Source organism: Varroa destructor, unplaced genomic scaffold (assembly GCF_002443255.2).
Source record: "Varroa destructor unplaced genomic scaffold, Vdes_3.0 BEIS01000004.1, whole genome shotgun sequence".
Taxonomy (NCBI): Eukaryota; Metazoa; Arthropoda; class Arachnida; order Mesostigmata; family Varroidae; genus Varroa; species Varroa destructor.
The window spans coordinates 2296179-2309001 of record NW_019211457.1 but is presented as its reverse complement, the minus strand read 5'-3'; the positions used below and the strand labels follow the sequence as shown (position 1 = coordinate 2309001).

The following is a 12823-nucleotide window of genomic DNA, read 5'->3' as shown; positions in this document are numbered from 1 at the left end:
GTATTAAAACTATTAACTTAATAAGACAGGTAGGTACTGAGACCTAATGGCAATGCAACAAATATCAAGTCCTCTACTCTCGGTTTATGTAGCACGGTAAGCCAAAACTACCTCCACAGATTGAAAAAGCGTCTAATTACCTAGGGTTTTTTTGTATATTGAAATGTCCAGCAAACCTTAAAACAGCGTATAAAAAACGAAAAGATTTGGCTACAGAGGTGTCCAGACGCACATGTGACGTGTCTAAAAAATACAACAAGGAATTGTTGGTTAGTAGCATAATATGAGTAGACGCCGGTCAATTAATTATACTCTCAAAATGTAGTATTTTAATACTATATACTGTAATATTCTAGCGGCATAAAATTATAAGAACTATTGACATGGTATTAGGATGCCCTTATAACAAGGGCTTTGCAACAACAAACAAGGGGTTGCAGAATTAAATTCGCTCCCTTTTGCAATAATTTGTGTCCTTTTATTATGTAGAAGGCTCTCCAACTACGCAGACTTTTGCTCACCACATTATATATAGCTTGTACGTACACGTAAGCCCAATCGTATGAGTGTCGGTAGCGCTTTCACCGTTTTTGTATGGAACCGTAATAACCTCAGACCGCTTCAGCTATTGCTAGAGTTGTATTCACGAACATCGGTTATTCAACAGAACAGTTAGTCCTTCCTAATATAACATTTTATTTAAACAGATTAAACATGCGCATTGGAAAGCAAGTAACTGAACCACACTGTATCACATAAGGTTTCGTTAAGTATAAACGTGTGCCAGGAGATAAAACAAGCGAAAAACACCTCCTATATGTTTTCTTCGTATACGGTTGGTTTTTACGTATTCAGAAGGGAAATCGTTAGAGATCGTTGTGATCAATTATTTATGCAATTTTAGTCTATGTCTATCCTGAAGTTTACCAGTATTTTAATTAATATAAACACTCTGGTAGTTTCATAGTCTTTTTTTGGTATCACAACCTTGCGTTGTTTGTTTTATTAGCCTGTGCTATATTCAGATTCGACCTTTTCTTTATATTTCATTATACAAAATGTATAATATATCATCGAGGGTTATATATATATATATATATATATATATATATATATATAACTAATTAGAAAAAAAGCAAATAAGTGAGTGGACGTCTTCACAGCTTTTAAACTGCAGTCAAGGATGGGTGATGTTGAACCAATGGGGTGTTTGCCTACACGGGTGACTTACTCTAGCTTAAACGGCAAAAGCTTTGCAATTTTTCAAAAGATGGCGATTTTGATTATGCATATACCTACACAAAAAATGCGATCTTTCGAAATAATACGCTACTTGATTGCGATCCGATAATCACTGTCATTTAACTTGAGCCACAAAGCAGCGCATCACACCCTTTATAAAGGCTTTCAACATGCAGCGTTACCGCTGTAAAACTTTATTGACGGGATTACGGCAGCCCCACGGTATAGGCTATAAGCTGTGTGTCCAAATAAAAGGTAGGCGTGAAAAGGCGTAGACCGAGAGGTAAAGAAATAAGGGGATCAAGAAGAGTCGGTGGAAAGAGATTAATCGAATTTTATTTGCGATTTGTCAGACATACTGCGAATGGCCATGTATTACAGTACATACGGCAAAGAAAAATGCTAGAAAAAAGTTTTTTTGAAATGTATGACAAATGAATAAATGAACACAAAACCCTTTGTGTTTTTATTACAGTGTACACAACTCCTGTATTCTCTTCCTATTACGCGGTCTTCTTTTATTTTATATATCATACATTTGTATTTGTACTAGTTTTTGTATTAGTTCTCTTTCGAATCTGCTATTAATCTAGTCGACAATACCAATAAGGCACTTGTCGATAGTGTTCATCAGTGTTGATAGTAGCGGTGTATTGAAGAAATCTTTGGGACATTTTGAATTTTAGTTATGTAGGCATTTTTATTAAAGCACACACATACACATTCTAAAACGTACACATACATTTCGCTAAATTAACAGATCAGTAATATACAGCCAGCACGTTCTGCGTTTCGTATAGCGAAAGAATAGCACCTTCTCTCACTGCCAAGCAGACATGAGCTAGAAGGCGTCGTCTCGTACACTTGAATGGAGTTTCACAAAGCTTTCAACCTACTAAACTGAGCTTCGGACTCACTGCCCCTTTCTCTTACGATTTAGTTTTGATTGAATTACAAATTACGCTCATAATTTATATACAACGGCTGTATTTGATCGACTGCTCGTAACAGTACCGACTATTTATCGAAAGGGATGTCCTGAGTCGAACGCCAATAGGTATAAGTTTAAAGAAAAGCTCGTAAAAGGGTGCAGCAACGGTCAAAAACAAGCGCTAGTAGAAACCGTGGGAACTGGAGATATCTCAATCCTAGCAAAAACGCTTCAACAATAATACCACGTTGTATGACTCTACTAATCTCAGGAAATACAGATTTTCATAGAAAACTGAGTTACGCCGCATAGAATAAGTTCCCCGTTCAAGGTTTTTTGATAATTAACGCGCTATATGGCTGACGGTATTGGCACCTAGGACATATTCCAAGAACAACTATACTTTATCATTTTCTGCCGGTACACTATTACCGCTCGAGGGGTCATTGATAATTATTTCTGCCGAGAAATCGTTTATTAGGACAATGATACCTCAAGAGTCAGCGAATTTCTGGGTAGAGGCCACAGCCTCCCTCAACATATAAAAAATATCGATAAATCTATATTTTTATTTAAAAAAGTCAAAACAATATAGAGAATCAACATGAAAATATCGAAGACATTTCTTTAACGCAAAAAACTGTCACCTCTCGCCGAAATTAGCTTCGTCAACTATAAATCGATTTGTCCATATCAAAGTTTCTAGATTCATTAGCGAGAGTTCCTCCTCGTCATCTCTCTAGTGCGAGAAAAAATCCACCGATAAAATATTATTACTATCATAACAAAATAATGTTATGCCGCTAATAATTACTATACATAAAATCTAAAATTTGGTTTTTGATTTTTATCTATACAACCCATACGACAGTGACCATAATAAAACTGTGGCCTTGACTTCTGATTAGGCGTCATTGTTCGCAATAATGACACACCAGCGTCTCTTAAAATGCTTAGCACTACCCGCCATGCCGTAACGTTTTTTTTGCGCTTCATGTGCTCTATCAGAATTCGTTCCTTACTGGATTTTATTGTTGAAAGATTTGATGTTGTTGAGTCTGAATTTGCACAAATTGCTGCTGTTGCTGCTGTTGCTGCTGCTGAGGTTGACCCGGCTGGGCGCCCCCCATCTGCATTTGCGTAGCCATCTGGCCTCCTCCTGTCATCATGACCATCTGCTGTTGATCGCCAGCTTGTCCAACCACCTGCATGTTCTACGCAGGGAATACATATAAATTTGATGATGAATTACAACAAGAAAAGGATTATATTCAAGGAGCCTTCATCTAATTAAAATGTTTATATGCAATGCATAATATTTGCTCACATTTGATAAGACACACTTGGATAAACATGCATAACAACAAAATGTATTTGAGTAATATATAGCGAGGCTGATGTTGATTCTTACTAAACCAATTATGTAACACATTATTAGTAAAACGTGACGCAACGATAAATGTTTACGTTAGCGTTGGCACATAACACACAGCGCCATTCAATAACTGCTTTCTTGTCTTTTATCAGTCCATTCTAAGAAGGATTTAACAAATATAATACCACTCTGGTTAATTCTCGAGTGTTTCGTCGATAAAGGAATGGGAGCAGATCAGGAAGGCATACCATATGTCCACCGAGAGCAGGTTGCAAATGCTGCTGCTGGATTCCCTGTTGTGCTTGCTGAACGGGTCGATGCTGTTGCTGAAGAACTCGTTGTAGTTGGACTCCTTGCATTTGACCTCCGGAATTAGCACCCATCATTTGTTGCCGCTGCGGTGGGCCCTGGCCACCCGGTTGATTCATAACTATCATTTGCTGAAGCTGTATACCGACGACTTTTTGCTGACCGCCAGGGCCTGCTCCTCCACCGCCGTACTGCATTTGGTGTATCTGAAGAGATTGGTAACATAGTGCATGCTCAAATCGCACAGGTTTTTCAAGAATACACATGCACACTATATAACACTGAGCATATGGAAGTTTTATTCAAACAAGATCGTTGATAAAATAAAAGTAGCATTTCGAAGGTGGCTTGTGAGGACCATCTACCCAACGAAAAGAGTTTTCTTTTATATTTTATTGTAAATAAGAGCCTTCCTATCTAAGTGCTTTTCGTCTTTCCCCCACTCACTTGCTGTTGCGGCTGCATGCCAGACTGTTGCTGAGATTGCTGCTGGAGAGCTCCTTGCACGCCGATCGGCAATTGAAGGTGTCCCCCAGGGGCAACCATTTGTTGTTGGTGTTGCTGTTGTACCGCTGAAGTCGAGATCATACCCATCTGCTGAGCGGAGTGCTGGGGACTCGGTAGTTGACCACCGGACGCCTGTTGTTGCTGGCCGAGGGGACTAGCCATCTGCTGCTGAGGGCTTGCCAACTGAGAGTGCGGCGATTGCATCTGGCTGTGGGGACTTTGCAGTTGGTTGTGGGGCGACTGAAGGTTGCGCTGAGGGCTGCCCATCCCGCCGGGAACCGGCGCTCCGTGACTGGGACTACGCATCGGACTTGACGAAACCTGTCGATTTTGCATGATCATCTGTGCGATAGAAAGATGAAAACAGTGGACATTAAGAGCTATAGAAGAGAGATCAGTGCATAACGATATAGAAATATTTATTCACATAAGTGACGGGCGTCAAAATTCCCGGGACGGAGAACAACGCCGTGAATTTAGAATGTAAATCGGTACATATAACAGGCATTAAAGTCAATGGCAGTTGACTGCTGACGGGAGGGGAAACTTACAAACACATTTATATTACTTGTGGTAAAGGAACACACCAGCTTTATCCTCTGGACAAACATGAATATCAAATGAACACATGTGCAGCGCCTGTTTGTGGTGTTTTCGAGGAGATGTCAAGAAATGAATGAATGAATAAACAGCACATTGAGGTATATGTGTCTGTCATACGCCCAGAGTTAAGCTAGACACTATATGTTGATTGAAGCTAAATAAAAATTACGTACATAACCAGAAGCATCTTGACATAGTTACATATTGGAAGACTCGTCTTGGAAAAATGGAACGCCACATAAAACAAGAAATTACATACGTCGATTTAGAAATTTCAGCCCTCTTTTTTTGCTACTTATGGCATGGCTTTTGTGGTATGCTAATCGCTAAATCGCTAACCTTCTAGTCGTTTAGTAAGATTTGTTTTATAGTAATGTTTTAAAAGACCATCTGAAATTACTCAGACACAAAGCACACAGTAAGTCTTTACACATATCAACAATTTCTGCTTACATATTGTTGACGCTACATAGACATCAACTGTAGTGAAAGAAGCTTAGGAAAAGGTTGGCCCACTTCGACGTTATAAATAAAAAACAGCACGGTAAAAATGAGGGAAGCTGATGCCGAATAGGCATATAAGACAAATGTACTCGACGAATACTGGAGCCTGATACAAGCGTGAAAAGAAGACTCTGTAAGTTTCAAACAATTCGAAAGTTTCCACATGTTTCAAAATGTACAATCATTTTCAGAAGTTTTCAATAACAAATGAAGTTGCAGCTTGCTGTTCACACTTAATTGAGATTTATAATCATGTGCGTGAGGATAACTGACTTTGTAACTGCGTGCAATTAAGGTTTTTAATCTGTTACTATTTGGGCCCCACAAAATACACTAATCTTTAATAGATCTTCAAATTCTCTTTCTGTTCGATCTGGCAGAGCTGCTCTGTCACCGATATTCCAACCAGTAATCCTACGCAACTCCGGCAAAATCGTCATTAGGAACTGTTGCTATAAAGTTAGCCTAAACTCTGTAACGTCTTAAATCTATATAGGCACTCATGCAAACGCCTTAAAATCTCATGCGAAATATTCAGATGTTATTAACCTATAAACCGTCGTACAAAAGTAACAAAGCTGTTACCAGCATGTCATTCCAAATAATGGAAGGAACGCGTAAGATATAGAGAACACATTTTGGAAACCATACCTAAATATCACCACTACGAACAACAACAACAATAAACGCCTGAAATTAATCGACCAAAAATGCCATCTATTGCAGGATCTCACGCGCAAACAGCGCCTGCTAATCTGATCAGTAGGTCAGTCCATATCCATTTGTCTTATTTCATTATCCGTGTTCTCAACATTAGATCTATCGTTGCTTCTGCCGATATATTGGTTACCGTTGCCAGGTAAAGTAAGGTTACTATTTTGATTATAACCTGCGTCGGTCGAATTCATCTAAAGAAGCTTCGCAACGACTCTGCAGAAGAATCCGTCCTGCACACGACACGCACAGGGCTTACAATTGTTGTTGCTCCTCATATAGTTCGAATATTTGTCGCAAGTTCTGAGAAGTGAACTGAGGTTGCTAATGTTGGACGTCACTGCTAGTGCTAGTGCAAGTCGTGCCACCAATTTGAAAGTTACTTATAGCTTATGCGATATTCAATTCATCGCTGATGTTGTTGTTGTTATAGTGGCAGGTGTCGTTACGTTTAATGTAGTTAACGTTTAAATTTATGTTGTTATTACAAATGATGTAAACGTTGTCCGAAGCGCTTACGGTTGAATTTTGTTGAGGCATCCGCTGTAAATGCTGTTGGTAAGCGCCTTGCTGGCCCATCTGAGGACCAACAACCTGTATCGACCCCATTGGCGAAGGCTGTTGTTGTTGTTGTTGTTGTTGTTGTTGTTGTTGTTGTTGTTGTTGTGGTTGTTGTTGTTGTTGTTGTTGTGGTGGTGGTTGTTGTTGTTGTTGTTGTGGTTGTTGTTGTTGTCCAACTTGAACCATCTGCGGAGGCAACTGCTGGATAGACATCTGTTGCCGCATCGGTACCGCGGTTCGGATACCACCTATAGGCACACAGACATACACACAGATGACAATGTTATATATATATATATATATATAAGCATAATTATATAATATGATATAATCCGTAGGCCGTATTTTAATTCAAACGAATAGCTAATTTGGTAGTATGATCTTGTCTGCCCCATTAACTGTAATTGTTATCGGGATTATCAGAAAGTGATGGACGAAAAAGCGATTTACAATTCCAACATATTTGTTGAAAACAATACAAAAAGAATACTTAAGTTTAACTTTAAAAGACTAACAATATTATAGTTAACTGGCTCGACAATTTGAAAATTAAGTCGATTTATCATTGATGATGAGTAAGATGGTACAAAATATATGTACGTAATTTATATGGCCTGGCAGTTTTATGTTAAATCAATGAAAATAGTGATCGTAAACGATAACATGGAATGGGGTCCAGAAGCAACCAAACAGCATATTTTTAGTTACGTTTATTATTGTAATTACCATTATGGTTTGCTCCTAGATTAGACAAGACTAGGTAGGATCAGTGATTAGGAAGCTTTGCATTTTATCATAGATTATGTACCCTTTTATGACAATGTTTTAGATAACGATTGAATATTTATTGCATCATAGACCCATCTATCATGGAACTGACTGCAAATGGGCGTCATGCCATTTGTACGTAAATCACTGCCTTTTGTTACTTTTAAATCTTCTTGGTATTTCTATTATTTTTTTAGGAGGATGTTTAAATAAAAAAATCTTAAGTCATATCGGTACTTCAAACCAGGAAAGGACGGAAGCTTCGTTATCTCCGTATTCTAGGGTCCTTGTATAAGCTTGCCGATGTCCAAATATTCCTCAAGTGTTTTCAAGCATCTATTTCACACACTAGAAATTCAATAACGACAAATAAGATTCTGTTTGCAAAAGGGAAAATATACGTGTGTTAGGCACTCAGTATGCCTCTTTGGTTTGGCTTCAGCCACAATACAATGTAACAATGAAAAGTAGAATTTCCATACATTCGTTTCAGATCGAATATTGCACTGTCCAATTACACGAACGAAGTATCCGCATGCATGTGAATTCTTAAAAACTACAAATCGACACGTTCTAATTTGATAAAGATAATGGCTTAAATCTTTCGAGTAATTGTATGAGCCACGTTTAAGAACTTTTAGTAAGAATAAGGTGAACGAGGCAGTCAGTTTTCGATGGATATTGCAGAACGCCTTGAATCTTTAGGTCGACTTGATAACGCAGTAGCTTGGCTTTTCGAATCGTTTTCTCTCTTAGATTTATCCTTTTTCTTGTGCTTCTTCTTCTTGTTTTTTTTCCTTTTCCCTCCACATTCCTCGTCGCCATCAATATCTTTACTATCTTTCTCACCCATTTGCTGTTGTTGGAATGCTTGTTGTTGATTCTGCTGCTGTGGCTGCAGAACGTTATATTGGCCTGGCTGTGGTTGTGCCTGTTGTTGTTGCTGTGGTTGTCCCGTTGCTGCCAATTGCATCTGGTTCATTTTGTGCTGAACTCCCTGAACCGTTTGAATCATCATGCCTTGCTGCATGAGGCTCTGCTGGCCTGCGTTGCTCTGTTGCTGTTGTAAGGGTCCTTGTTGTACCATGACCTGTTGCTGGGTCTGCTGTCCAGCCATAATTTGTTGCTGTTGAGTCTGTGGTTGTATTCCCTGCATGCCACCTGCGGTGGTCTGGTTTATTCCAGACGACATCTGTTGACCGGTGCTAAGCTGTTGTTGTTGGTGTGCTTGCTGCTGCATGGCCCCTGCGACTCCACCCATCTGCTGGACGATCGGGATTGACTGTGATGTCTGGCCAGGCTGAATCTGCATGGCCATCTGGGGTGGTACCGCAACCCCTAAGCCGCCGCTTTGGTTTGGCCCACTGTTGTTACCATCAGGTCCTTGTTGGACACCAGGAACAAGCATCTGCTTAAGAAGATTCGGATGCTGTTGTTGCTGGCCGCCAACATTACTCGTCATTTGTGTTTGCTGCTGTTGTGCCTGCTGAAGGTTCGATTGCTGTTGCATTGGCTGAGTGGTCGTACTTATGGCCATCATGCCCTGACTAACAGCCTGTTGCTGACCTCCTTGCGGTCCTTGTTGCTGCACATGAACGGCCTGTATATGCTGTTGGCCTTGCGTTTGTAGATGTTGCTGAGGCCCCATCAAGCCACCCATAATTGGACCAGTTCCGGTCCGCATTCCCTGGCCTAGACCAGTTATTTGTTGCTGCGGCTGGGTTTGTTTAGTGGGAATGCTTGACGGGTTTATCGGCGCCGTCGGAGCATTGCTCTGACCCGTGGGCGTAGTAGGAGTTCCGGGAGTGACGGAAGCTGAAGGAGTACCAGGTTGTTCCTGCTTGATCTGAGATTGTAGTACAGCAGTTCCTGAGAGAATAGAGTTATTGCTTCCACTCGTCGTTATTGTAACTTTGTCGGGATTTGTTTTATTTACGGAAGTTGTTGCTGCTAGCGCTCCCTGAAACATTGTACGTATGAACAATATTACCTTTTGGTTTGTATTCTTTAGGTTTGTATAATTTGGATATGTATCGAACGTAGGAAAATAAACGTTGGTGAAACGCAGTGAAACACCAGTCAATACACACTAATCAACAATAAATCCAAATACCTTTGACGCCTTTGACTGCTTCGGTTTCCGCTGTTTTTTCTCTTTCGTCGGTGACTCCTTTTTAACATTGGAACTAGCTGCTGGACCACTGGACTTACCCTATGAACACAGCATCGTTTGACAACAAAACTTGGGTCAAAATAAAAAGATAATTTCTTCTACTTGTACATTTTTCTTACCAAGAAGATAAGATATAAAACGAATTCATTTATTTGTCGAAATATCGTGTGTTTACCTGGGATACTAAGAAGCGATAGCTCGTCTATTTCAATTAGAGACTTGGCCGTCGAAGCCACCGTGTCGTCAATTTGTGTGTATTACAGTGTCTATTTTACTTTCCATTGCCAATCGCCTTACCTTGGTTATATCGTTCATAATTTTGTCGAAAGATGCCACCTTCCGTTGCCCGCCCTGGGGGTTTTTTTTTTGTTTTCGAAACGATGTCAAAGAAACGGTCGGTGTAGGCTCATCGAAATCAAACTCATTCAACTGTAATGAAGTTAAGTTTGTTAACAGCAAATTATCTTGCACAGAATTTACCTCGCTGTAGAGTCGGAATGAGTAAGACAAGAAAGAGCAATATTATTATATGCATATATTGAATAATATTTTGAATACGTAAAATTAAGAATAACAAAAAACGCTAAACAAGACTTATGTCGTCTGCTTCTGATTTCGATAAGTCACAAAAAGTACTGAAAGATCGAATTTTGTTACAAGCTTACTGTTGTTATTGTACAATTCTAATAATTTATCGTAAAAAAATAAATCACGATCAGCATTGTAATTTAATTGAAGTATAATAGTTAGGTTAATTTTTAAAATCGAGCTTCAAACCTCGCTTTTTATAGCTGTTTCTTTGGCGTCGTGTTTTTCATCGGCATCTTCGTTTTCGCGTTTTGCTTCCATACGACCAGGGCTTACCCACTCCAAATTAATTACGCCTTTATCAGCCATCACTGCATACAACCTGAGAACCAGCATATATATATATATATATATATGAGTTGTCGCAGGAACTATAAAGTTAGCATATCAGAGAGGAGTTTGTTTTATTTTTAAGGAAATGAATGCTATAAATGTAAATATATAATTCTGGATACGAAAAATAATTTGGTGCTTTTAATTTGTCTAAAGATTTGTGAAACGAGACGCCAATGCAAAATCTGACCATAGGATACACTTTTTTTAATTACCGGACAATTTCTTCGGGGTCTTTCGGTTCAAAATACGGCATCCCAGTGTCCAATTGGCATGCAAGCAGTTCGTCGTCGGAGACACCTACGCTCCACTCCTCTTCATCCATGCCACCCGCAACAGCTGATGGGGGCTCCGTTAAGGGCATTTTGACGCTATCTCAGGGGATTTTGAGTGGATTCAAACAGTCTAAGAGAATACTCAACCGTTTAATTCCAGGCAACGCAATACCTGCACTTCTCCGTACGCAAATCCGAATTCATTGCTTCCGCAGAAATTGTTATCAGTTAAGCACGAGATGTGGACGTCAAACGATGACAGAACCATTTCAAAGTGTTAGTTGTCTGTAATATCTTCCGAAAACAACCGGCGGAAGAAAAAAAATGCAAATTTCGTTACATTGACCGTAGTCATTTGGCTCGTGTCAAGACCAAAAAGCATCTCCTGGGCTTCCAAGGAAAGCGAATATTTGGCGTATTACATCAACGAGAACTGTATGTGTATCTCGTACATCTTCCAATCATAATTTTCTCGAGAGAGCAAATTGTGCAATTATGTTACGAACTTCCACTCAGAAGTAAATAAATTCTACTCAGATCGTTCCAGATACACCTTAGCGATATGAGATCACAGAAGGAATTCTCATAATAACACTTGCCAAGCATCAAAAACCGATATCATGACTTAACTCTGTTGTCCATTTGTTTCAATAATCTGATATTTGGCGCAAATGTGTCGAAATTCGACCCTAACCGTGAAATCTAAATATTAAGGCACATTCTATATGGTTTATCTATACCTGCTTCTTGTTTTGTTTTCTACACTATCTTTGCTCCTTTCGATTATTCACATATGACATATTAACTAGTAGAATTTCGAAAAGTGATCATAATTACTTGTGGGAACTCACAGTTATTTTCATATATACCAAATTAACTAGCTCTAGTTCCCTTTTTACGATTATTATTAGTCAAAACCGCTCACCAAGTCATTCTTACTGTTCTGCATCGATTGTGTTCAGTGTCTGGATGCAATGCGCGTTCCGATTGCAACAACACAGATACGTCACGAACAAGCAAACAGAAACAGCCGATGACACTATTGAAAAGTAAACGAACGACACAGTCAAGTCCGTTCTTTTTTTCGAACAGGACAATTTCCGTTCTGGTTCACAATGAGCCTTTCTTTAGACTCGTTCCGTCAACGACAAAAAACAACACCGTCTTTCTCTATTTACTAGCTCCGATAACCAATGTTTGTGTCTAAAAGGGATCTTTACATTGATAGAACAATACACTGGGTTACTGAAGCAATCAATTTACTTTTCTGTTTCTATCGACTGTTTCGTCTACCCGATCCAAAATCAGGCTACCGTTTTGGACAGAATTGGCAAAGCCACCACTGGTCACCATTTATTGAAAAGTGAATGTTTTCGTTGTACAGGAGCAGTCTTGTTCCGCTCATTGTGCACTCATTAGCTTCACTGGCCTTTGTCCATCTGTTGTTGTACGGCGGCTCGCAGCGGCCCGAAAAGATGTGTTGTTCAGTGTTGGAACGCGCGAACACACATCTCTGTACATCGAAACTGCCACATATTCACGTCGACTATCGATATACGTATAGAGAACAGCTCTAATATAATTCCTCACTATTGAAACGTTTTTTCTGCCAAAATATTTTACACTATCTACATTCATCATATCGGTTCATCAGAACCAGACAGCTGCATATAGCGTACGCGTGTGTCGATTTAATGAATATTGTCTGCTGATCACCATAAAATCACACGCGCTAGCCAAGCTGTTCTCTGCCCGGCCTTGATGCGAACGTCCGCTATATTCTCTGGGGTTTTGCCAGACACTTTTCATCTTCTGGCAATAGCCATCGAGGGGAGAAAGGCAGAGGCGCCAAATGCTTTCCACTGGCCTCTGGCTGTTTGCAAATCTCTATTGTCTGCTACTTCGGTGGGGGGAGACAGGACCCCAGAACTCAGGGCGCC

At 39.7% G+C, this 12823-nt stretch overlaps 1 protein-coding gene across 2 annotated transcripts; it reads right to left on the bottom strand.

Moving 5' to 3' along the window:
- Window positions 1–1552: 1552 nt before the first annotated feature.
- On the bottom strand, window positions 1553–12510 carry LOC111250161 (uncharacterized). 2 transcript variants are annotated; one of them, XM_022804963.2, is made up of 10 exons: window positions 11809–12510; window positions 10824–11177; window positions 10465–10597; window positions 9985–10116; window positions 9628–9726; window positions 8364–9474; window positions 6705–6994; window positions 4305–4706; window positions 3797–4063; window positions 1553–3387 (listed from the first exon to the last, which is right to left on the bottom strand). In XM_022804963.2, the coding sequence occupies exons 2-10, from the start codon at window positions 10970–10972 to the stop codon at window positions 3202–3204; spliced, it is 2769 nt and encodes a 922-aa protein (XP_022660698.1). In that variant the 5' UTR covers window positions 10973–11177; window positions 11809–12510; the 3' UTR covers window positions 1553–3201. The 2 variants fall into 2 exon arrangements, with proteins under 2 accessions (XP_022660698.1, XP_022660699.1); XM_022804964.2 differs by having other exon boundaries at window positions 10824–11168.
- Window positions 12511–12823: the final 313 nt, after the last annotated feature.